This window comes from Bombus vancouverensis, chromosome 11, assembly GCF_051014615.1.
Source record: "Bombus vancouverensis nearcticus chromosome 11, iyBomVanc1_principal, whole genome shotgun sequence".
In the NCBI taxonomy this organism is placed as follows: domain Eukaryota; kingdom Metazoa; phylum Arthropoda; class Insecta; order Hymenoptera; family Apidae; genus Bombus; species Bombus vancouverensis.
Window position 1 is genome coordinate 68,122 of NC_134921.1, and position 22,426 is coordinate 90,547.

At 36.8% G+C, this 22,426-nt stretch overlaps 1 protein-coding gene and 3 long non-coding RNA genes across 4 annotated transcripts; 2 read left to right on the plus strand and 2 right to left on the minus strand.

The window, feature by feature from the left end:
* Nucleotides 1–1,528: 1,528 nt before the first annotated feature.
* Nucleotides 1,529–3,743, minus strand: LOC143303368 (uncharacterized). Its single transcript, XR_013059566.1, has 3 exons — nt 3,077–3,743; nt 2,897–2,993; nt 1,529–2,734 (listed from the first exon to the last, which is right to left on the minus strand). It is a non-coding gene; the product is annotated as an uncharacterized LOC143303368 (long non-coding RNA).
* Nucleotides 3,744–8,993: 5,250 nt separating this feature from the next.
* LOC143303337 (uncharacterized) lies at nt 8,994–16,103 on the plus strand. Its single transcript, XR_013059519.1, has 2 exons — nt 8,994–13,625; nt 14,795–16,103. It is a non-coding gene; the product is annotated as an uncharacterized LOC143303337 (long non-coding RNA).
* A 3,397-nt stretch (nt 16,104–19,500) lies between these two features.
* LOC117162973 (uncharacterized) lies at nt 19,501–21,285 on the minus strand. Its single transcript, XR_013059518.1, has 3 exons — nt 20,946–21,285; nt 20,663–20,791; nt 19,501–20,415 (listed from the first exon to the last, which is right to left on the minus strand). It is a non-coding gene; the product is annotated as an uncharacterized LOC117162973 (long non-coding RNA).
* A 152-nt stretch (nt 21,286–21,437) lies between these two features.
* On the plus strand, nt 21,438–22,426 carry LOC117162971 (uncharacterized). The gene has a single exon (XM_033344951.2). It carries the CDS (start codon nt 21,438–21,440, stop codon nt 22,389–22,391), a length of 954 nt encoding a protein of 317 aa, XP_033200842.2. The 3' UTR covers nt 22,392–22,426.

The window sequence follows — 22,426 nt, forward strand, 5'->3', positions numbered from 1 at the left end:
ATCGCTCTGAAACTTTCATTGTGCTGCAATTTGTGCTGCGTCTTTTTAATTTCTCTATCTTTCTGTGTTTTCGGAAAAATTACTTGAAAGATTAAGAATTGCTTGCCTTATTTTATTTTCGATTAGTTAGGATTTGATTATTCCAGGTAAGCTTTATTATTTATAACAGGTTTTATCACTTGTTTATTATTTAGGAGTTTGTTATTTTAGGATTAGTACCTTTTAGGATTTCTTATCCTTCGAGTTTCTGTTTCAGATATCTAGGTCTATTTCAAGATGTTTTATTACATTAGGATTATTTATTCGATTAAGATAATTTAAGAGTTTCACAATGTACAAAGAAATAGTCGCGTGAAATTTAGATTTATGCTTTAAACGTATTAAACACGCGGTAATTTCAATGTCTATAGCCTCGAACGTGTTCTGATTAGTTGTGTCATTGTCTGTGACATTGAAATCACAAAAATCCATTGCAAGTGTGCTGTCATGCAATGTGGATGTAATTGGGTTTTTTGGGTATTTCCTGTATCATCTGATTTGTACAGTACTATTTTAACGCAAGGACAGGAAAGTTATTATATATTTCCCGTCCATTATTTGAATCGTTGTGAAGTGTAACGAATTATATTCGATTCGAGGAGATGTTAATGAATTACCCATTTCATATGTAATTACATGGAAATAAAAATCATTGCAAAAATAATTGATCTAATGACAACGGAATTTCCAATATTTTTTTGTTTCGTCACGTCTTTTTCATAATATATCTTTTATAGGTACGTGATTTATTAATCGTTCGAATGGAAATAATTATTCGTATAATATTCAAATGATTCTAGCCATAAAATAAATTAAAACGATACCTGTCAATGATATGCAATCTGCGTATGACGTCAACCTCGATCTATGCTTATACAAGAAATTTTATCAATCAATGACTAGATATACAATAATCAAATATTATAAAATTTCCTGAAAACCTTTAGGTGTTAATATTAAGGTGTTAATATCTTTAATATTTGCAAGTTATTGTTTAGCGCTAATTAGTTAGAATGTAACAAGTGGTGTACCACAATTGAGATAATTAAGCCACACGAACAATCTTATTTAGATCTTTTTAATTTTTTAATTCTCTTTTGCTCTAATACTTCGTAAAATTAATCTTCATTAGCTACTACACTTCATAGAATAACAAGAGATAATTTTTCTTATATAACGTTTCATTCATAAAATCTATCATTAAAGTACATCTTCATAAAAATATCATTCCATACTAACGGTATATTTGGTGTCATACGAGATAACAGTTACCAGTGATGACATATGTAACTTTATAAAATATATCTCGTTTTATTATATATTAAAAGAATGTACTCATTGCTGCTATATTTCAGATGAAAAAAGGAGGCAATGATTTTACAGTAAAATCGTTCGTTTACAACTGATTCATTTACATTTCATGATAATACTGTGCATTCTGAATATGCTATGATTTGGTTTAAAATAATAAATAGTCCATTCTTGCATCCTACTGCTCCAGCTTTACTTGTATTTTCGATATTGGTATAAATAGAAAGACAATTAATGTCGTTCGAGTCTATTTTCGGATCATTTATATTACGTTTAATCCATATAGTTATTATATGAGACATAGTATCGTAAAATTTGGAAGAATAAAACGTTCGTACAGGATGTACATTTTATAAGAACTCCAACAAATCTGCGTGTGCACCTAAAATACAAACTGATAGTGATTGTTCATAAGTTTATATACATTATCTAATGTCAATCGAAGGTATCAATTCTTTTTCTCCATAAGAGTACTTTTTCATTTATATGTGTTCAAAAATACATGTGCTCAACCGTGAAGCATATGTCACCTACAACGAAAAAGAGTTTTCCTATACTTAATATTTCCTTTATATACCTATGAAAGTCTATTCTTCGCGTAGTATGAAATTATGAATAAATCTGGAATATTGTTCAATCTGAAAAGAAAAATAACTTATTGACATCATTCATTGATACGAGATTCAGAATGTTTGTTTTGTCTTCAGAGAAAGAAGGCAGCCCTTTCTTTTAATGTGAAATAGAAAGCGAAAATTTGAAAACAGATTTTTTGGAAATTTACTTGCAAATATCGTTTTCAATATCGTGATTTTCTTCCCAATGGTACTGTACTTTCAAATTTTCCAGTATCCCTCTAAAAACAAAAAGTCGAACCTCGTTATTATTAACGTAGGCACTACAAGGAAGAGAAGTATTAGAAAGCAGCTCCTTTTTATTATGGATTTCTTTATAATCATGTAAATAAGAAATTCCGGAAATTTTTTCCTCAAGAATTTAATTCTTGTGTTTTGATTGATAATTATTACACTGCATACTAACTTTTCGCATACTGTTCGCGTCTAACAATTTCCTAATAATAACTACTTCAAAATTACATATGTTCTTGCACGAAAGTACGTATGATACAATTACAATTGATTCTAAAATAATAATTATTTAAAGATATTAAGATACTAATTAAACGTTTCACTATATTTCAAAATCTGGAACAACAAATTTTTATTTATAAAAAATGAAACTGTGTTTATATATTCTTTGTCATGATGCTATTTCTTATTACCATGTCGACATTTTTTAAAATTCATTTTGTTATCTCTACGCAATATGAAAATTCATATACTGCTTAATATTTTTTACATATTATCCATCCACCGCATGATATCTCCTGAAAAATCAAAATATTAATGTTATATTATTACAATGCTTCTTAAATTTCAATTTTTGACAAATTTGAAATCCAATATATTTTGCACAATTATTATTTATCAAAAAATTCTAAGTTAGTAACTTTCTTTTCAAATGGCAAATAACATATACTCTGACTTACCTGTAAGTTTTTGTTCCTAATCATCATTTCCTCTTATAGAACATCATTATTGATCTTATAATTACTACCGGTGTCATAGATATTGTAGTGGCTACAACTGAATTAATAGAAAATGATAAATAACTGTGTATAACACTAACACATAACTGTGTATAACAATGACACATAACTTTTACTTACATATCAGTCGATAAGGGATTACTGTGATATCCTGTTGATGTTTCTTAAGGCACTTGATTAGGTGTGATACGGTATCATTCCTTATGGTATACTGTAGATAAGTATTTTAGAAAATGACAAGAATAAATCTAAATTATTCAGAGGTTCCAGTTTCGGCTTAGACATAAATACAGGACCATTTGCAAAGAAGGAAGGGTGCGTTTCTACAGCCTCGTTATAGTAACGAATACCAATATATAGTAATGAATACCAATCTCTGAATTACTGGTTACTAAACATAAATATCCTATAAAATTTAATATATTTCTTTAATTTTTAATACATACATGAGTTAGTAGTTCTAAATTATGAATCATCCTACCTGTGATATTACACTTTTCCTTATAATATCATCACTCAAGTGAACAACATTAAGATCATGTAAACCATGTCATCCTATCTTACTGTGAAGATACTTAGTTATGTTATCTAACATTATAAAAATATCATCAAATTCAAGTCCTTTTATTCACATCACATGGCCACGACGATCTGGTTCTTCGTTATATAATGTTCTAAAATTTGTCGTATATATAGGATGTACAAACCGTGATATCAAGGTATCAGTTCTTCCTTCCCAAGGGACAGTTTCGTTAAAATTCTGATAGAATTAAAAATTAATTATTAATATTCTAACAATCATATATGTTAAATACATTATAGTCAACGATATATACCTGAGCGAATGTAGGGGTGATTCCTTGATAATTATAAATGTCATCAGCCCACATCATTGTGCCACTTCTTTGTACTCCAGCCTCTGGATTAACAGCCTAAACAAACATACAAAATTTTATAGAAGCTGTACAAAATATAGTATATATGCGCAATATTGAAGCGTTCAAGGGGATATAAAGGTAATGTACATCACATACACGTGTACTCTCATGCAACAAAATACAATTAGATTTAATAGTATAAGCTCTTTTATTCATCATAATAGATTGGAAATTTAAGTGTCTTACGAGGGTGAGTAAAAAGTTACCCGCTCTGTCGGTGTAGAATTTATTTTAAGCAATTGTCAAAAAAGACATACATCATTTTTTGACATAATCACTCAATTTCTGTATACACTTTGTCCATTTGCTGAAGGACCTTCGTATTTTCTCGTTAAAAAATGTTTTGGGCTGAGCTGCGAACCACGAATGCATCGTCGTCTTCACCTTTTCATCAGCTTTCTCGGCATCCATCTCGCACAAACTTTTTAAAACCCAAATCTGTCGTGCACTATTGCATAAGCAGAGCCGTGGCTGATTTGCAAATGATTTGCCACATTATCCAGCGTCACTCGTCTATTCCATAGAGCATAAGTTCATGAGCACGTTCAATGTTGTCATCGTGGATGTGGACGGGCGTCCAGCTGTTTTTTCATAACACTTGTGCGATCTTCTTTGAACTTTTGTGCCCATTCAAACACACTTCGTGACAAAACACTTTCTCCATAATGTGCATTAAATCTTTGATAAATATAGGCATCAAACAAAACCTCCGACCGCAAGAAACGAATCACAGCATCCTGCACCGTTTTCCTGCAAATCGCCATTGCAAAGCGCTATTACTCGCGCAACGGTCACAAACGAATCGACGTAACACAATGAAACCTACGCAGCAGCACTGAACAGATATTGACGTCATACGAAGAGTGCAGATGGATCAATACGGTCGACAGAAGTTTTAACTATCTGGAGTGCGGATAAATTTTTACCGAGAGTCGTATAGGAATCTATAATCTGTAAGTACACCTTTGGCTGAATGGAAATTTCTCTTACATATAGTCAAAAATGCAGAAACAGTGTATTGAATTGGAAAGTGATAAAAAATAAGTGAAGTTTCAAGGTTGCATGTGATTGCATGAGTACACAGGACGTTTTTAGCGAATAAAAAATAATTTTGAAAGACACGAGACTTATCTTGTATTTTATGCACTCTCTGTGTCCGAATTTCCAGAAGCTCTCTATCTTATGAAGTGTTTTAGATTAGCCGGAAAATTTTGTATGTACATACAAGAAGTATACGATCTAAGTGGAATATTCCATTATTCTCTTGATACAACAGAAACGAAATTTACAGAACTTCTCAGAAAGTTGGTTTATTATTACCAAATTAATAGAATTAATATACGTTTATCATCTTTACATACCTAAGTCGTGGAGGTTTATCGTGCGTAAAAAATTAGTGTCGTTTCAAAGTTACATTTCGTACATTTTAAGCCTATAATTTGTAACGTACAAAACAATGTAAGTTTGAGCTGTTTCTTATCTCCACAATAAGAAAATCCAACTTTACGTTTTTTACACAATGATATTTATGGAACAGTAATATCATATTATTGCATCGCTTGGAGAATGAAGTCAAGGTACGATGTGACCCTAGTGTAAACGCTGGGATACCCAGCTGTGCCGCACTTATAAGCATAAGACACAATACCTATTAAATACGAGGTTCATTCATGTTGTATCAGCAGTGGTCCGCCGCGGTCAGCCTGAAAGGATCGTTAAATTTTTAATCAAAGATACCGAAATATATCGATCGAATTGTATTGAAATTATACTTATATACAGTAATAATCTTCTATTGATTTGTGTATTGAAATACTCCAATTTATAATGTACATGTTATATGTATTTTGAGCAAAACTAAGATTAGAAGGAAATTAGATTAAATACCACAATGAGGTGTGAGAAGTGGGCAAGATTATTAAATTGTGTTTATCTATTATTTCTAATGTTTAAGACGTCGATTTGATGTTAATTCGAATTAACGTGTCTTCAGATACCGTATAGTTTGTAGTAACTCTGTAACTTAATTACCGTACAAGAATCCTCTCCACCCTGAGCATGTTCGGCGCATATTATACCATCAGTGATATCAGGTGCATTAGGAAATTTGGAATAAGCTATTTTGCATTCGGCGTTCTTAATCACTGGCATTTGTACTTCCATTAATGCATTACGTCGTGGTCGTCCTACGAAGAAAATAAGAAAGATATTTAAGACTGGAACTGTTTAATTTTATTATAAAATTGATATCACTTACTATATCTTAATGCTCCCCATCCAGCAACAAGGGGGTTATAGCCGACGAAGTTGCTCTTTCGTAGGGGCTCTTTCGTACAAATGGGATATACGTACCCTGAAAAATAAAAGAATAAATGAAAATGCAGGAAACGAATGACCAAAAGTATGAGAAAGAATTGTACATGCTTTATGACACAATATATGTGTACAGTAAGAAATTTCAGGATATGATACTTCAGTAATACTCAATAGCATATATATATATATATATATTTGAGGACTTACTCGAAAATGGCAATTCCTCCACCAATCTAAGAATGGCAATATTATGATTGTGTATGTTTTCTATTCCATCCATATGTGCACAATGTGCTGCGGTCAAAACATGCCTAGCCGATATCAGGGAACCTCCGCACTTCCATAGTGGTTTGTCTGGGTTTCGGGGATTACGAAAACCTAATGCAGCGATCCATGGCCAAGCGCCTAAAATGCAATAGTCATAGTTGTGAATATACATAATTTTTTCTCACATAACGAGTAACAACGATTATTACCTATTCGATATTCGATCATACAGCAGACGATAAGTACATACGTACAAATACTCTGAAATACAGATTTGATAAAGACAGAAATTAAATTTTTATTCCAGTGGAATGCAAATTATCAAATAATTCTATATAATTTCTATTTGAACTATACTGAACTATAAAGTTCAAACGTGTAATTTCTGCCCTAACAGTTTTTGATCTCTATCCATATTATTACTCCTATATCAATTCTTTATTTCAAGCAAAAAGATACTCTTCCTAACATGAAGTAAAAGAAAGAAATAATTCAAGTTAATAAGTAAAGTTACTACCGATGAAATCATAGCATTATTATTTAGTCTAATTGAAATGTACATTGATGTGCTGTTTAATGCCTTTAAAGTTCATTCTTTGCAGTAAATGGCTTATTATTAATCGGAAAGAAAGACATAAAACGTACCAAGTTCAGCTGGTTTACCATCGACCACCCTGGTATGAGAGACGTTGCTAAAACCACAGTATGGTGGTCGCAAAGCCTTATACTTGTACACAGTTTTTATTAAAATTTCTCTCTTCTCTTTGTTTGGATCGTTCGGACAGCAAACGATCGTAACATTGCCCTGGTATCTGCACACTGATCGTCTATAAAAATCGGTGGCTGTACGGTACTGTATCTGCCATATTTCTTGCAGAGGTTTACATTTTCTGTAGTCAAGGCACCTGCCTTCTTGATTGTCCGGTGTGGTACATTCTGGATCAAACAATTTTAAAACATTTATACAGTTCAAAGATGCGTAAGAAAGCGACACCGATTACTCAACTTTCGAAGTAAAAAGCCGATCAAGTCCACCGGATTGCCCTACAGACACGTATTAATCCGTAAGAGTTAGTCATCATGTTGATAATAATTATCTAAAGAAACTTTTCACGTGAAAATATAAAATTTTAATTGATTAGATATTGTGTTAGCCATACTTAAGAAAGAAAATGAAAATGAATGAAATGAAAGAAAAGGACTACCTTCAACCTCATTTTTTAAATAAACACTTTGTCAGTTTTGCGGTAAATAAATTCTTAGGAATTCAGGACAGTTTTTAGTGAATCATTTTGTTTCGACCGTTCGCGGAGAGACGCGATCGCGAGATAGCACGTCAACGAGAGTTGTAAGTTCCCGTTACGATTAAATAATCGACGCCACGAACTGATCGATCCCCTTATTTCGATTATGATAATAAGGGTAGTTCAATGAAATTCCACAGAATTAACACAAATAAATTAATGTTTATTTCAACAACTTATTAACTAGAAAGATATAAAAGGAACAAAAAAAATGTAACTGCGTTTTGGTTGATAAGTAATGCGCGACATACCACATGTGTTGACGGTTCGACTTCTCGAAAAGTTCTGAACGCCTTTCGATTTTTTTCGTTTTTTCTGGAAGGCGACCCCCACTACGTTCGGATCACGCCACATTCTTTTACTGCGAGGTAAAATACGGGCCACGAGTCGACGTTTCTGGAAGTCGCCCTGCTTAATGAACCACGCGCTTGCCACTACAATGTTTGTTTGCCGGGCAGACGCGACGATCCGTCTGCGACATTATAGTGGCGCTATCGATAGTTAAGAATATGACCTATGGTAAGCCGCATGGCGTAACATTCTCCCCCCGTTGAGAGGGTACCGATCAAACTAGCGAGGTGTGGCTGAAATTCCCATCTTATTTCGTCTCGGTGGCTAGTTGTTCGGGTTTCTCGAGATCGGGTTGAATTGGCAGTGGGACAAGCCTTTTGACGCCCCGATCCAAAATGCTCTTTGCCGTCTGAACTGTAGCTGTCCGGATGACACCATCGGCGCCTGGATGAACCTTGATAACTCGGCCCAGAGGCCAATGCATGGAGGGAACGTTGTCCTCTCTGAGGATGACGATTGTGCCCTTTTGGATGCTGTGTCCACCCTTGCTCCATTTATTGCGGTTGGTTAGCTCGTTCAAATACTCCTTATGCCAGCGGTTCCAAAAATGTTGTTTAAGCTGTTGGATATGCTGCCATTTGGAGAGTCGGTTCGATGGAATGTCTCTGAAATCTCGATCACGTAAGCACATTAATGAATCGCCAATGAGGAAATGTCCGGGAGTGAGGGCTAGGAGATCATTTGGATCGGTGGAGATAGGAGTTAGCGGGCGGGAATTGAGGACTGCTTCTATTTCTATGATAAGAGTATTACGGTGTTAAGCTCATATGTTTCTGTTTCTCCACTCGCGCTGCGCCATAATATCCTTTGATATTTCCGATCCTCTGGTCGTACGAGGAATTGCCGATACATTTTCTCGATGTCGCCAGTCAGTACGTACTGATGAGCGCGGAATCTAATTAATATACAAAATAAATCTTCCTGTAACTTGGGTCCTGTGTAAAGTGTATCGTTTAGGGAGGTTCCGGCAGTGCTTGGTGCCGATCCGTCGAAAACTACACGGAGTTTGGTGGTTTGACTCGATGCTTTGGTCACGCCATGATGGGGTAAATAGTATCCGTTGTCGTCGGAGTGGTTGACATTGACCTTCGTCATGTGTCCCAATGCCAGGTATTCCTGTATTACCGTTCGATATTCTGATTCGAAGCGTTTGTCGTGCTGGAATCGGCGATTGAGTGAGGCGAGTCGTTTAATTGCCAGCGTTTTAGAGGATCCGAGTGACTGAAGCTGATCATTGAAAGGTAGAGCGACGATGTATCGTCCTTCGCTGGTGCGTCGGGTGTGGGCTTGGAAGTGTTCTTCGCATCGTCGATCTGCCCTCTGAGATATGTTTAATTGAGGGTCCTTCATCGATTTCCCAAAACCGCGAGGGGTCTGCTTGTAAAGTCGTCGTGGATGTGTGAAATATGTTTGTCGCGGTTTGGGAAGTTGGACTCCCCAACTATAATTATTTTACTACAGAATCCTCAAAAACATGATGTATGTATATATATCCTGAAATATTATCAGTCTGTTGTCAAGTTATAGAACATTATGGAAATTGCCAGTTAAAGTCATAAAAAACAAAAAATAGGGAAGTTCGTTAAAATATGTGATTTTCCAATCAAGATATAGAATTTATTCGAGTAATATAGATTACGGTAGAGATGGTGACGGTAACAATGAGTGGACTGATTCTTCGTGCGAAAACAAATTGGAAGCGCAGAGCGATGTATTGTTTCAGCGAATATCGATTTTAAAGCACGGTTTTAAAGTACGTGTGCGTTTGACTAGGTGTGTTAATTAATATTGCTGTCTGATTTTCGATATGTAAATACAATATCTACATATCTTTAAACTTATGATAATTGAACTAACAATTTTTTTTAATAATAACTTCACTCGTAAGTCAGCTGCGCACATATTTGATCGTTCTTTAAAGCTTGAATCTCTGCGAAGAGAAAAAATCTTTCAACCAACAAGAACTGGTTCTACGTTTTCTATCCATTTCCTTCCAGATAAATCTCTCTATCTAAAATCCTTATTTCCGTATTTCCTTGAAAAGGTTAAAGTCGTTTTGTATAAAATCCAATGTAGAGAAGAAGGAAGATCCGCAAAAGATTCTTTCAGCTTTCCCTATGTTTGAGCTCGAATCAAAGCAATCCTATTCCCAATAGGGTGACTATGCGTTTAACTTCTCATAGAATCTCTCTGATTCCGTGTGATACCTTCGGTGTTTTTGAAGTATGTAATTGATATCGTAACGTCAACGCTTTGCAGTGCGAATTCAATTTTGAGTTGCAATTTCCCTGTTTGCGTGGCAAAATCATAAAATCGATAGCGCACGTTTCGATAAACACGTTTTCTTTGCTGATGCCGCACTGTAAATATAAATATTTGAATAAATATCGCGAATTTCATGTTGCTAAAAGATTTATACTATTTATTCGTAAATAACTGTTGGATATGTTTAAGTTGAAACCACTGCATTAGGTCTTTTTTCTTGTTTAAAATTATTTGTATTGGTAAATTGAATGAAAGTTCTAACATGTAATTTGTTCTTCTTTTATAAATAGTTTACAGAGGATAAAGCGTGGGTAACTCAAGACTGTCGCGATCATGACACTATACATACTTATGTATAGCACGTATACTAAGCTAACTCAAATAGCAAGTCAGAGAAATGGAAACTTAGGAAAATCTAAAGGAAGATAAAACGTTCGAGCCTTGACAGGAATATGAGATGCTAAGTAATCTTCCTAAGTAATCTCCTCCAGCTTTTTCTATTTTGATCAATAATTATTAGTACATGTTAGGAAAACAAATAGAATTTTTGTTCTCAAGCGAGGTATAATTTAAATTTTGTATGTACACAAAAATGTTAAATATCTGTAATAAACATGGTACAATCAATTTTTTTACATAAAATTATATTGTATAGGCTATTGTTATTTAAACATTTTAAATTGGATGAAGGAAAAAAATGACGCAAATAAAACGTAGAACATTTTAATTAAAGAGACTAATATAGAGATTTATCTACTTAACTGTGATTAAATCATCTCCACTTAACGCTCTACCTCTTCTATTAATTATGCTTCGTTAAACTATGATTACAGAGAATGGGTTTTTTGATAAAATGACATTCTGACAAATATATATAGATCGATATATATAGATATAGATAGACAAATATATAGATTCTTACAACAGTAGTTACGAATGAACAGTAGTTATTGTATCAATTCCGTTCTTCAGAAGCTTCATTTGTGAAAAGACAATTCGCCAGAATATGGATTCACTGTAGTTATAGCTATAGGATTTCAATCTAGTTGACAGACTTGCTTTACGTAGAGAATATCTGTCTCTTGTTCTACCTTATCGCGATTCTCTCCTCATCTTATACGCTTTGTCGAACAAAGTAATATTGGCATATATCTCGGCTCTGGTTACAATCATTAGTTTCCGCCTAAACGGTTAGAATCACATAGCTCGCGCTCTACTCTCGTTTATTGAACATTCAGGCCATATGGTCGCATGCGACTAGTTTTATGTTAATTCCGACCGATTACAATACCTTTCTTTCGTTTACAAGGAACGACGAGACTGGCAGTTGCGTGATTTCCAATGCAAAAGCCGCGATATCTGCACGATAACCTAACCTCAACCGATTTTGTTGTACTATTCTTATGTGGACTTCGTTTGTACCACTTTCGTAACAAAAATAGAATACGTAGAACACAGCATTCCGTTATGCGATATTGTCGATTCCTAACATCCGAAAAATCAGAGATAATTTTTTCCCTACAGTTGTACATTTGTGTGAAAAATTACGAACGTAAAGTTGTTTGGTGCATGCACAGTCCTCCCCTACCCTGCATTTGCGTGGACATGCTAGAAAGATTCACTTTTCCACGGTGAAACTGTATGTATTATAATTTCATTTTTACAAAGGTCGAACATCCTACTATGCATAAATTTAATATTAATATAAGCAGGTTTCCTGTTAAGTATTACATCTGACGTATAAGCACACGTGTGTACGAGCCTTGGTTTTAAATGTCTTATAGTAGACACCGAAAAGATTATTCAGTTGGATATCTGACTCAACATCAATATTTTACTAGGAGATAACATGTTAAGAACACGTTGGTGGATGGCATGGGAGATGATGAATGAAGACATACTTCTGTGAGATACATAAAATAGTAGTCAGAACGTATTTTGGCGCTTGGGGACAGCAACAGCTGGTGATACTGTCATACACCTCCATTTATAAACTTTCGAAAATCGATGTGACCTTCAAACTTTAGTGTATTCTGTTTCACAGCACAAAATGTTTCCGAAACGTACGTTTATTGTTACAATGAACTTGACTAATGGCTCTGAAATACTATCCTTGAAAAAACAATGGGGGAATTAGAGCAAAAAAAAGAAGGAAATAAACAAAGACCTTGTTGGTTCGTAAAAATAAAATATGCTACAGGAAAAACTTTTTCCAACTGATTGAGATGCGACAAGCTTTAAAAGCTATGACGCGAATCGAGCGTTTGTCTACAAGAGCGCATTTTCGGTGGATATATAGATATACATGTATATGTGACGAAATATACTAAAGCAATATTGACCCTTTGTCGCTGAAAGTATCAAACTACAAAACTTCCTTTCAAATTTTCAGAATAAGGAAATCAGGATCATGATAAATAATTGGAACATAATTAAAAATAATATATCTTCTCTATAAGATAATGAATACATTGGTTCATTTAATTTTTATGGATATTCAAACGCTTCTGTGAAATAAAACGTCAAGATTATAGAGTATAAAATTCATAGCTATGAAATAACTAAAACTCTGATGTATTATTAAAAATATACGTTAGGTTCTATGTAGTGATACATACAAAGATTACATGTACAAACCCATAATTAACACAATGCTACCGCAACCATTCTGCAATCTACCTTGCCCAAAACACTCTTCCAGTCACCTCCAAACTCTTCAATTCTCTCCACCTAACCACCCACAAACCATTCACAAACATGCAATTCTCGACAAAAGAAGAACTTGTCGTCAGTTGTCCTTAACATCTCGTTCATTCATTTGGTCCCTATCCCCCTATTTCCTCCCACTGCGATGATCGCACTACATTTTTCCACGTCTCTATTCTATTCTCTGGATGACCTGAATTCTCGAGCAGTCGAGTGACGATTGATCTGTACAATTGATCGATTTCTGTTTACTACAGCCATGCAGGAAATTTCGTCTTGGAAAGCGATGTTGTGATTTCGAATGCTTGGACCATGTAAAAAACATTACCGGAACCGGTGAAATTTATGTCCTTGAGGATGAGAAATCCTCCAGCTCCTCGACTCACCAACAAACGTGATGAGCTCAATGGTGCTGTTGCGGCTATTTGAATTTTTCAACAAGGATCCAGATGGCGCCGTGGACGAAATTCAATCATTATAAACGTCAACGATCAACATCAGCCATCAGACAATTTCATATTGGTGACTTATTTCTTCTGTGTTATTTCTTCTAATTTTATTGTTAGTTCTTCCATTTGTATTCCAAAAGATTGAACTCTTTTTACGTGCGTGTGTGTTTTTCTTTTTTTTGTAACTCGTCGAGTTGCAATTCTAATTTTTGCACTTCCTCCTTCATGTCCTCTATGTGCTTCTCGAACTCTTGTGTCGTCCTGTCTTTGTCGGAACATTCTACTTGAAGATCAGCGAGTTGATGCTCGGGATCGTAATTCAATTTTTGGTCATTTTATTGCTGTCATTTTATCAACTTCTTTCTTCTTCTTTCTTTTTTTTTTTTTGAACTTAAAATCTTGATTTAAGGTTTGTGTTTCACTATATGATTTGTTATTATTAACTAGTTCAACATTATTTTCAGTAGATTTTTTTTTCGCGTGATTTTTATACTTATTTAAATAGTTTAACATGAGCAAATGCATCGTACGTCAGATATACCATTTTTAATAAATTGTCGCCTTTACAACTCGAGTTACCTCTGAACGAGTCGCATGATTGATCAATAAGCCATGAGTAATTATGCAAATTCAGTATTTTTTTCATCTATCTATCTGAATATTATAACAAAGACTTTACATTGAATATTTTATTAAAATTGTAAGTTTTTCATAAACGCTTCAAAATCCACAGTCTATTGATCAACTCCTCTATCCTTTCTCTTTCTCCTCACTAAAATAGATAAATTCCTAATGTAGTTTGTGGATAATATTTTTTTTTTTTTTTCTAAAGCAAATCACATTTATCATCTGATATATTTTTTGAAATAATTTCTGTCTGTACATTTTCTTCTTTCCCCTTACTCCTCTTTCTCTTTCTAATGAATTCTTTTTATTCCGTAAAATAGTTTTTGTATATTCAATTTTGTTAAGTGCAATCCTTATTTCTGATAACTTACTTTTATTAGATAATTCTTGTGAATCTTCTACTACATCTTCCATATCATTTTGAGTGCGGCTTCTACCTTCAGTAAATTTAATATCTTGAACCGTATCATTAATTTCAATAGCTCTTTCGGTATCAAGTAAATCGCACTTATTATTTAATATACCTTTTGAATTGACTTCTGTCTCTGTAGTTTCTTCTTTTGTATCTTCTTCGAGTTTTCTTCGTTCTTCTAATCCACCCTTCTCATTTTCTAGGATCTTCCTTGTTGTTACGCCGCCTAAAACATCTGCACGCCAGCCCGCGCCAGCTCGCGCCACCGGACAACAACCAGCCTGCGTAACGTCACTTCGACCCTCAATAAACCTAAGGACCCACCATAACTTTCACTTCCCTGTATTGTTTCGCCATGTGTCTTCAATCCGTTTGTCTTGAAGAATTTCTAAAGCTTAAAAATATTCTCGAAACACAGTCGGTTTTTAGAGAGGTCCTTGGGTTTATTAGGCGTACTTAAAACACGGAGAAAGCGGGTATGCACCCATTAGGAAAATCCGAATAGCCCTCTAATAAAACAAGCTATGTTTTCCTCACGCACACAGTCATCTATCCACCACGATGGTAGGAGACTTCCTACTCATCCCTTCGAGCAGTAGTGCAGGTCATGACCAATCGACACCGCGGTTCGTTACCCTCACTTTTCCTAACGAAAGTGGGAACAACGAATCCGCGTTCTTTAGGCACAGGGGCACACCCACACCGAACTTTTCTTCCGTATTAGAAAAAGAGCGACAGACAGTCTAAAAACTAACGCCTAACGCGGCAGTCTACACATAGCGCGAGAGTCGCATACTTCACGAAAATCTTTTGTCGGTTCTTGGTGTTGTCGAACATACATCTTCTCTCCTAAATATATTATAGTGCTAAGTCCATTAATACATTAATTTCCATTATAAGAGCCCTGCTCTAGCGTACATATCTATCACATCTTCGTGCGACAAGTTGTTAACTATTTATTTCTCTACGTCAGTGTAATCTAAGTGTTGGAAATATATAATTTATAATTCAGTGAATCACAGTGTTATACAAACTCAATCACCCCTATTATCTCAACGGAAATCAGTCGCTGCTTTAATAGTCTCCTTTAACAGTTTTCTTAACTTGATTTCGTTCTGCTTCTGCATAGCGTCTAGTATGGCCCGAATACTTGGATCCACACCAGTAGCCATAGCCAAGCCGGTGAAAATTATCCTTTGTTCCGTGGTATATATAGGGTAAAACGAATGGTAGACCGCAGCATAGTGGTTTCCAACGATCCACACTTGTTCTAATTCCTCACTCAACGTCTTTCGTGTCCATTGACGTAGAAAAAGGTAAGTTATTGTAATATCGGAATATATTAAAGGTGTAATTTTGTCCGATTAATTATAATTTATTAATAATGGATTGAAAATACAGATATTAGTTAGACAGAGAAACGATGTTTGATTAACAGGAAAACTAAATGCAACGCTCGTATTTTTTATATTTGGTAACTCTCTCTCTCTCTCTCTCTCTCTCTCTCTCTCACTGGCAACTCTAACACTCGACAATTCTAACGACTCTATGCTTCGACGTCTCGATCAACTCTGACCCTCGCCAATGCATTCCTGCTCGGTCGTGCTCGCTCTTGCTCTCGTCCTCTCTCTCTCACACACACACACACACACACACACACACACACACACACACGCACGCACACACGCACACGCACACGCACACGCACACGCACACACTTTCTGGCTCACATGCTCTGGCCTCTCGATTGCCACTCCTTGAAATATGAAACCGTACTTCTGTTTTGACGCTGTTTATCTTTTCTCGCGTCACTGTTACTAGGCGCTCTTGGATGTAAACAAACTACAAAAAGACGACGTACACGGTGTTTTCTAATTTCAGCCGATCTTCAATCAAAGCTATTCTACGATATTACAGAATTATATTTCCCCCTTTTTAATTAATTATATGTCGGAGAAGCAGGGGGGATAGGGTTGTCGGTATTTGAGGAGTCTTCGTTGAAGGTAGCCATCGTTGCGGTGTAACGAAGATACGATTTATTGACACAGGTATGAATAACACAGGTTTGACAATCTACCACGGCAGTGAGACGTCCGCGGCACTAGTGACAGTGGTCTCCGGTTCAATAACGAATCCGCGGCCAACGGGATGACAGATGGGCGTTCTCGCTGAATCTAAGTCTGACTCGTAAAAATAATTGCTGAGCGTAAAGACGTTACTCTTTGGTCGACGGGAGCGCGTAAAAGAATGCCCGTCCCGTCCCGATGATGCCACAGAGGAAAACTATAATGGGGTGTGTCTAAGGACACGAGATCATCGGATTCGTCGAGGAAAGCCTTCGTTTAGGAAGTAAGGGAAATTGACGTTGCTGCTAATTGGTCAATCTCCATATCGGTGGTTAGAAAAAGATGCTAGCCGCCCTCGAGGGAAAGTTGCTAGTGGGAGACGCCGCTCGTTGAAAAATATGTCTCCCCTATCTTCCCGTAGTTAGGACAAAGACTGTTTGTCTGTTTGAAGGACTTTAGTTAACTAAACCTTAAGATTTATAACGGGCCCTCGGGCTAGCCGAACATGTACTGTGGAGACGCATCGACATCTGGCAATCATCTTACTCGAAGAATAGGCTCTGCGTGTGGCGAGCCACGGGACAGAAACCGTTGGAATGTTTACTGTCGCGTGTCGCCACGAATATTTCTTTTAAGGAGAGCTATAGAATTACTCCATACCTTTGTTAGGCAAAGCGTTCATCCCTTGACCGCGGCTACGTTGGGCGACAGACTGTCACCTCGAGCCAAAGCTCACCGTCACTAATCTCGAACAATTACAATCGGATTGAATAACTACAATAGTTTAGTTACAGTTATAGTGGCCTTTAGATTGCAATGTTGCGGGGCTATCCCAAGGTTCCGGTGTCCTTTCATCTCCGACATATATTTAACTATATATATTAACTATATATTTTCCCTAGGAACAGTAAGATTTTAACGATACAACTTTATTAAGAGATCTTAATGTCATAAACGGTATCGAAACTTCGTAATTAATATTGTTAAGGAAGAAAATATTGGTAATCTCCTCGAACGACGAGCGCTTGATATTCACAATTAGAACTCGATATCTTAGCTTCTTATAATATCCTAATAAAATGTTATTTATCGATTACAATTGTCCTGTCGTATTTTATTGTGTTTGCTTTATAAATGTGAACTTTATTCAAAAAGAGTTCATCGATATAACGGTATTGAAGAGAACTACTCGAGAAACTATATCTAGCCCTTGGATGGAGGGATTGCTTGCTTCTTACAATCGAATAATTGGAGTGTAACTAGAAACACGAACGGTAGTTTAGCAATGGAGAAGAACTTTAGAACGACAGCAATTTTCTTCTTGTTTCTTTGAGAAAGGCACCGTTCATTTTATGTTTGCGAGAATGGGGTTGTTGGACGAATTTGATTAAAAAGGAAAGATCTTTAACAAATATTCTTCCCATTGATACATTCCTATATTTTTGATTTAATTATTTGAAAATGCAATTTTGCATATACCTATGTGCTATTATATACTATAATCGCAGGCGTTTCTTTAAAATGATGTACTATTGAAACAAGGCAAAGTATCGTCGAATTCTTCTAGATTCAATTTCTCAAAAGAATGGCTCTATTGATTAACCAAACATAGTTCCCATAAGCATATACGTACTTCTCAGAAAAGATAGTTATATCTAGATCAATATTACTCCCCACAGTGACCTATATGTCAAAGAAAAAAAAGACACATCAAGTATTAAATCATACTACTATTACGTCCACTATCTCTACAAATCCTCCACTCTTGGAAAAGTCTATCTTATTCAAACGTAACGTAACTCAAATTAAATCTTTTCCATCATCATAAATACGAAACATTTATAAAATTATCATCTTCGATTATTTACTCAACATCTAGCTAACAAAATCTTCTCCATCGCCGTACCCCTTAATCCTGACCGCGTACAATTAACGTATGAATAGTTAATTTATTGAAATTTAAACGACCATTTTACGCTACTTGTACTCGAATGATTTTAGGATCTTGCTGTATCTCTTGCACAGTGTTATACTGACAGGCGAGAAACATAGAAACGTAACTTCCGATCCACTGATTTACCCTAAACAGACGATGATAGGTTATACGGTGCACGCAATACAGAAGCGTTTCCGATGCAATTCGAAGGTGCGTTGTTACAATGGAGTTCATCGATCCATAATGACTATTTCCCCGCCAACTACAGCCTGTAATAACGGAATAGCCAATAAAGTATATCCTGTCGATTTAATCGTTACCCCCACGGTGCACCGCGCGCACGGAGATCGGATCGGTGATTTTCACGTGATGTTTCGCAAATCGTGAGGCGCTCGCGTGATTCGCGCGTTTTAAGCGTTCCCGCTCTTCCCGTCCGATAGAAAGAGAAAGGGAACAGGGGTGGAAGGAAGAGGGAAGATACGTGATGCGGGTTCAACCTGCCGCGGGAACCTTTAAAGAAGGTCGGTGCAACGGGGGAGATGTAATTTTAATAAGTTGGAGAACAAGTCATTGTAAAAGATGGATATTCAGATGTTGGAGATGCAGCAGATTTACGACTCGCTGGAATTAAGTTAGTTAAGGTGTTGAAAACCTAACGTCTTTTTAAAGGCGTTTGCCGCGTTTCTTTTCAAATCAAAATACATACATACGATACGTACAATGTATGCGCCTAAAGTTTTAAAGTTAATTTCTATTCAAGGAATGGACTGTTTTATTATAGGTTTAGGAAATTGAAAAGAAGCAATTGCTTGTTTCTAAGGAAGAATCGCGAGAAGTACAGTTAGAAACTGTATTGTGAATCACTTTTCCTGGTTTCCGTAACGAGGAAGTGAAAAAAAAAAACGCAGACAAGTCAGCGTTTACCGTAGCTAAATGGAAGATACGCAGGTACGAGTCGTTACAGTTTTGTCGTTGCAACGATTCCCGCTGCGTAATTTGATAATGAACAGTTGAAAAATAGCAGCGTTGTGTCCGTACTCTTTAATATCCCATTATATGGAAGTTAACGACCGGAAAATACACCGCTCAACTACTTGAAGGAAGTAGCTCATGAGCAAGTCTTTTGTATCCTCGCAATGGTATAATTCCTGTAACGTCTCGTTCTCGGAGGATTTATTTCGTTGATTTGTACTTGTTTATTGCTTTTGTGTTTTCATGAATGGAGCATGTCGCATGCGAATCGTAATATGGTTTTAATGGCGTTTCGACTTCAATGATATCAGCGGCTGATTGCGCTTCCCGTAAGAAGCTTCCAATCATTATGTATTTTAGGAACAACAAATAAGGATATTTAGAGAACGAATTAATTATTCAATTGTTCGCGCAAGAAATACCTGTCTCTTTTTCGAAAGTTATAAATGCTGTTTTCAAAGAGTTCCTTAGCTCACCATAAACCAGATAAGAATCTTTGGTTCCGTCTAGAAAAAGAAACCTTCAGATCAAACCGAAAGGGGTTCGGATTATATTTTCTAATCGTATTTGTATATTTCTTTTTACGGTCAGCTTGTCATCCACGTACAATCGAACAGAGAGTCCATTAATTATTTCCCTTCGACTTGTTTCAGGGGGAGCATCTCTGAAGCCATGCCGGCTGACGAGTTCGCTGGAAATCGAAACAGAAGCAAACCAAGACTGCAACCACCTTAACGAACCGCTATTATCACTGGCAAGGTCATCGGGCAGATCTAATCATGCTCACGCCGACCATGCTTCCTGTGCACTCGTTCCTCTTTCTTAACGACGTCAACCAGAAGATCGGGTGCTAAGAAATTCGAAATCGAGTTGATTGAAAATCTCAAGGAATATTAAAAAAAATACGAATAAACAATTTGATATAGAAATCATCCATTTTGGGCAAAGAAAAGAAACAATCAGAAAAAGGAATAACCACAGAAGCTCTGAATTTCATTGCTTCCTAATGGTACTTCCTTGGATATTTTTACATTCTGGAGGCGTGAACGAACTCTGAAAAACAGAAACGACTTCTATCGGATGATCGAAAGAACTACCTGGACACTGAGTATAATTATTCACACGTGCGGATGCCATTTCCGGCATGTTTCTCCATGAAGAAGGTCAGCTTCAGTTTTTGCCACTTGTAGATAGAAGTTGAAGTGGCGGACGTCTTAACGAGGTTGCTAGAATGTCAAAGAAATAGATGAGGGAAATATTATGAAGATATATTTATGAATATCTAATTGAGCATTTAATTAAGAACTTAATCGAAAGACCAAAATAAGTTGGTTCTTGAGACCAAGTACCTATCTAAGTATAATAGTCTTTTGTACTTACGGTTTAGTAAGAGGACTCGAGTAAAACGATTACTCGTTAAAAGGAACAATAGAATAATCATGCCTCCGCAGACGGTGGTCTCTGCTTTCATGCCTCATCGCGGAGAATCTCAGCGAAAAAAGTGTCCCGAAGCGTGAGCTGAAAGGTGGCTATCTAGGCTGCCTAGTGAATGCCGTCGCCATGGTGGAGCTGGCGTGTAGCAACTCCCTAAGTCCAGGAACCTAATCCTGCGTCAGAAAGACAAAATTCGCTACGGAGAAAAGTAAACAAAAATATATATATAGGAAAGAAGAGACAAAGATTAAAGGTCGTTAAGAATTAAAGGTAATTTAATGATAAAAGGGAGAAAGAATTGTGTAAAAATTCTACTGGGAAAGAAAAGAAAGAAGAAACCTCCAACGAGAAAGACGTGCTCAGAAGCGAGTCCCACGTAGCGCCATGTAGAGAAGCAAGAAGAAGCGCAGTCTTCTTCAGGCATTCCAGCGTCGAGTAATGCTGAAGCATATCCTGACGGGGCAACCGTCGTCAGCGGGCTCCAGGCACCAGCACAATAACTACCAGGCGAGCTCGGACTCGTTGCACGGCGGCCACCACCACCACCATCATTCTGGTCACCAACAGGATCAACAGCAACACCATCATTACAACCAAAACAGCAACGTTCGTGGAACGACAGGGGGGAGCCAAGGACGGGGAGTCGACGTTTACGACTCGGTGGTCCATCAAAGAGCCAACGTGCATCAGGCTGCCACCACGCCATCTTCCACTCACAGACACCCTTTGAATCATTCTCAGTTGAGCGTGAACAATCTTTCTCAACGATTGAATCACTCGCACGCTCTTAATCTGTCCACGTTGTCCACGTCGAAGCATTCTGTGAACAGCGTCAGTCCTGTTGCCGGTGGGAATAACAATAACAATAATAATAATCTGTCGACTACATTGGGGGTGATATCCCCGGCGCCGCTGCACCAGGGCAACAGACCTAAAGCGAATGGAGGCTTTGATATCTCGAGACTGTCCAGATTATCCAGTCAGGCGACACCTTCGCCTGCACCTGCTCTTCAGGGTACGACTACCGGGGGACAGTTAACCGGTCCCGGTTCCACGGCGTACCCCTTGAACGCTTCCTGGTCGTCGTCCCTGTCAAGGAATCACAAGGACCACGAGGTTGGCGCGAAAGAGACGTTGACCAGTTTGGGTTTATTGTGTCTAGTGTCGTTGTTACTGGCGCTACTCTCGTTGATCTTCTTGCTGAAGATCTCACCGTTAACGGTGACGCCGAGTAGCCTGATCAGCCCGGAAGAGTATACGATTGTCTACGAGGTGACGTTAGCGCTGTGCGCACTCGCCCTCTCCCTAAACCTCTGCTGTCTCCTCGTGTGCGCTATACAGTTCCTCTTCACTGTGAAACTCGTCAAGACTTCGTATCAAGGACATTGGTGAGTAGAGTTTTCGTTTTATGCCACGTTGGGTAAATC

Excerpts from the sequence above, each read along its gene's own strand:
- LOC117162971 (XM_033344951.2), top strand. The coding sequence starts at position 21,438 with ATGCTGAAGCATATCCTGACGGGGCAACCGTCGTCAGCGGGCTCCAGG.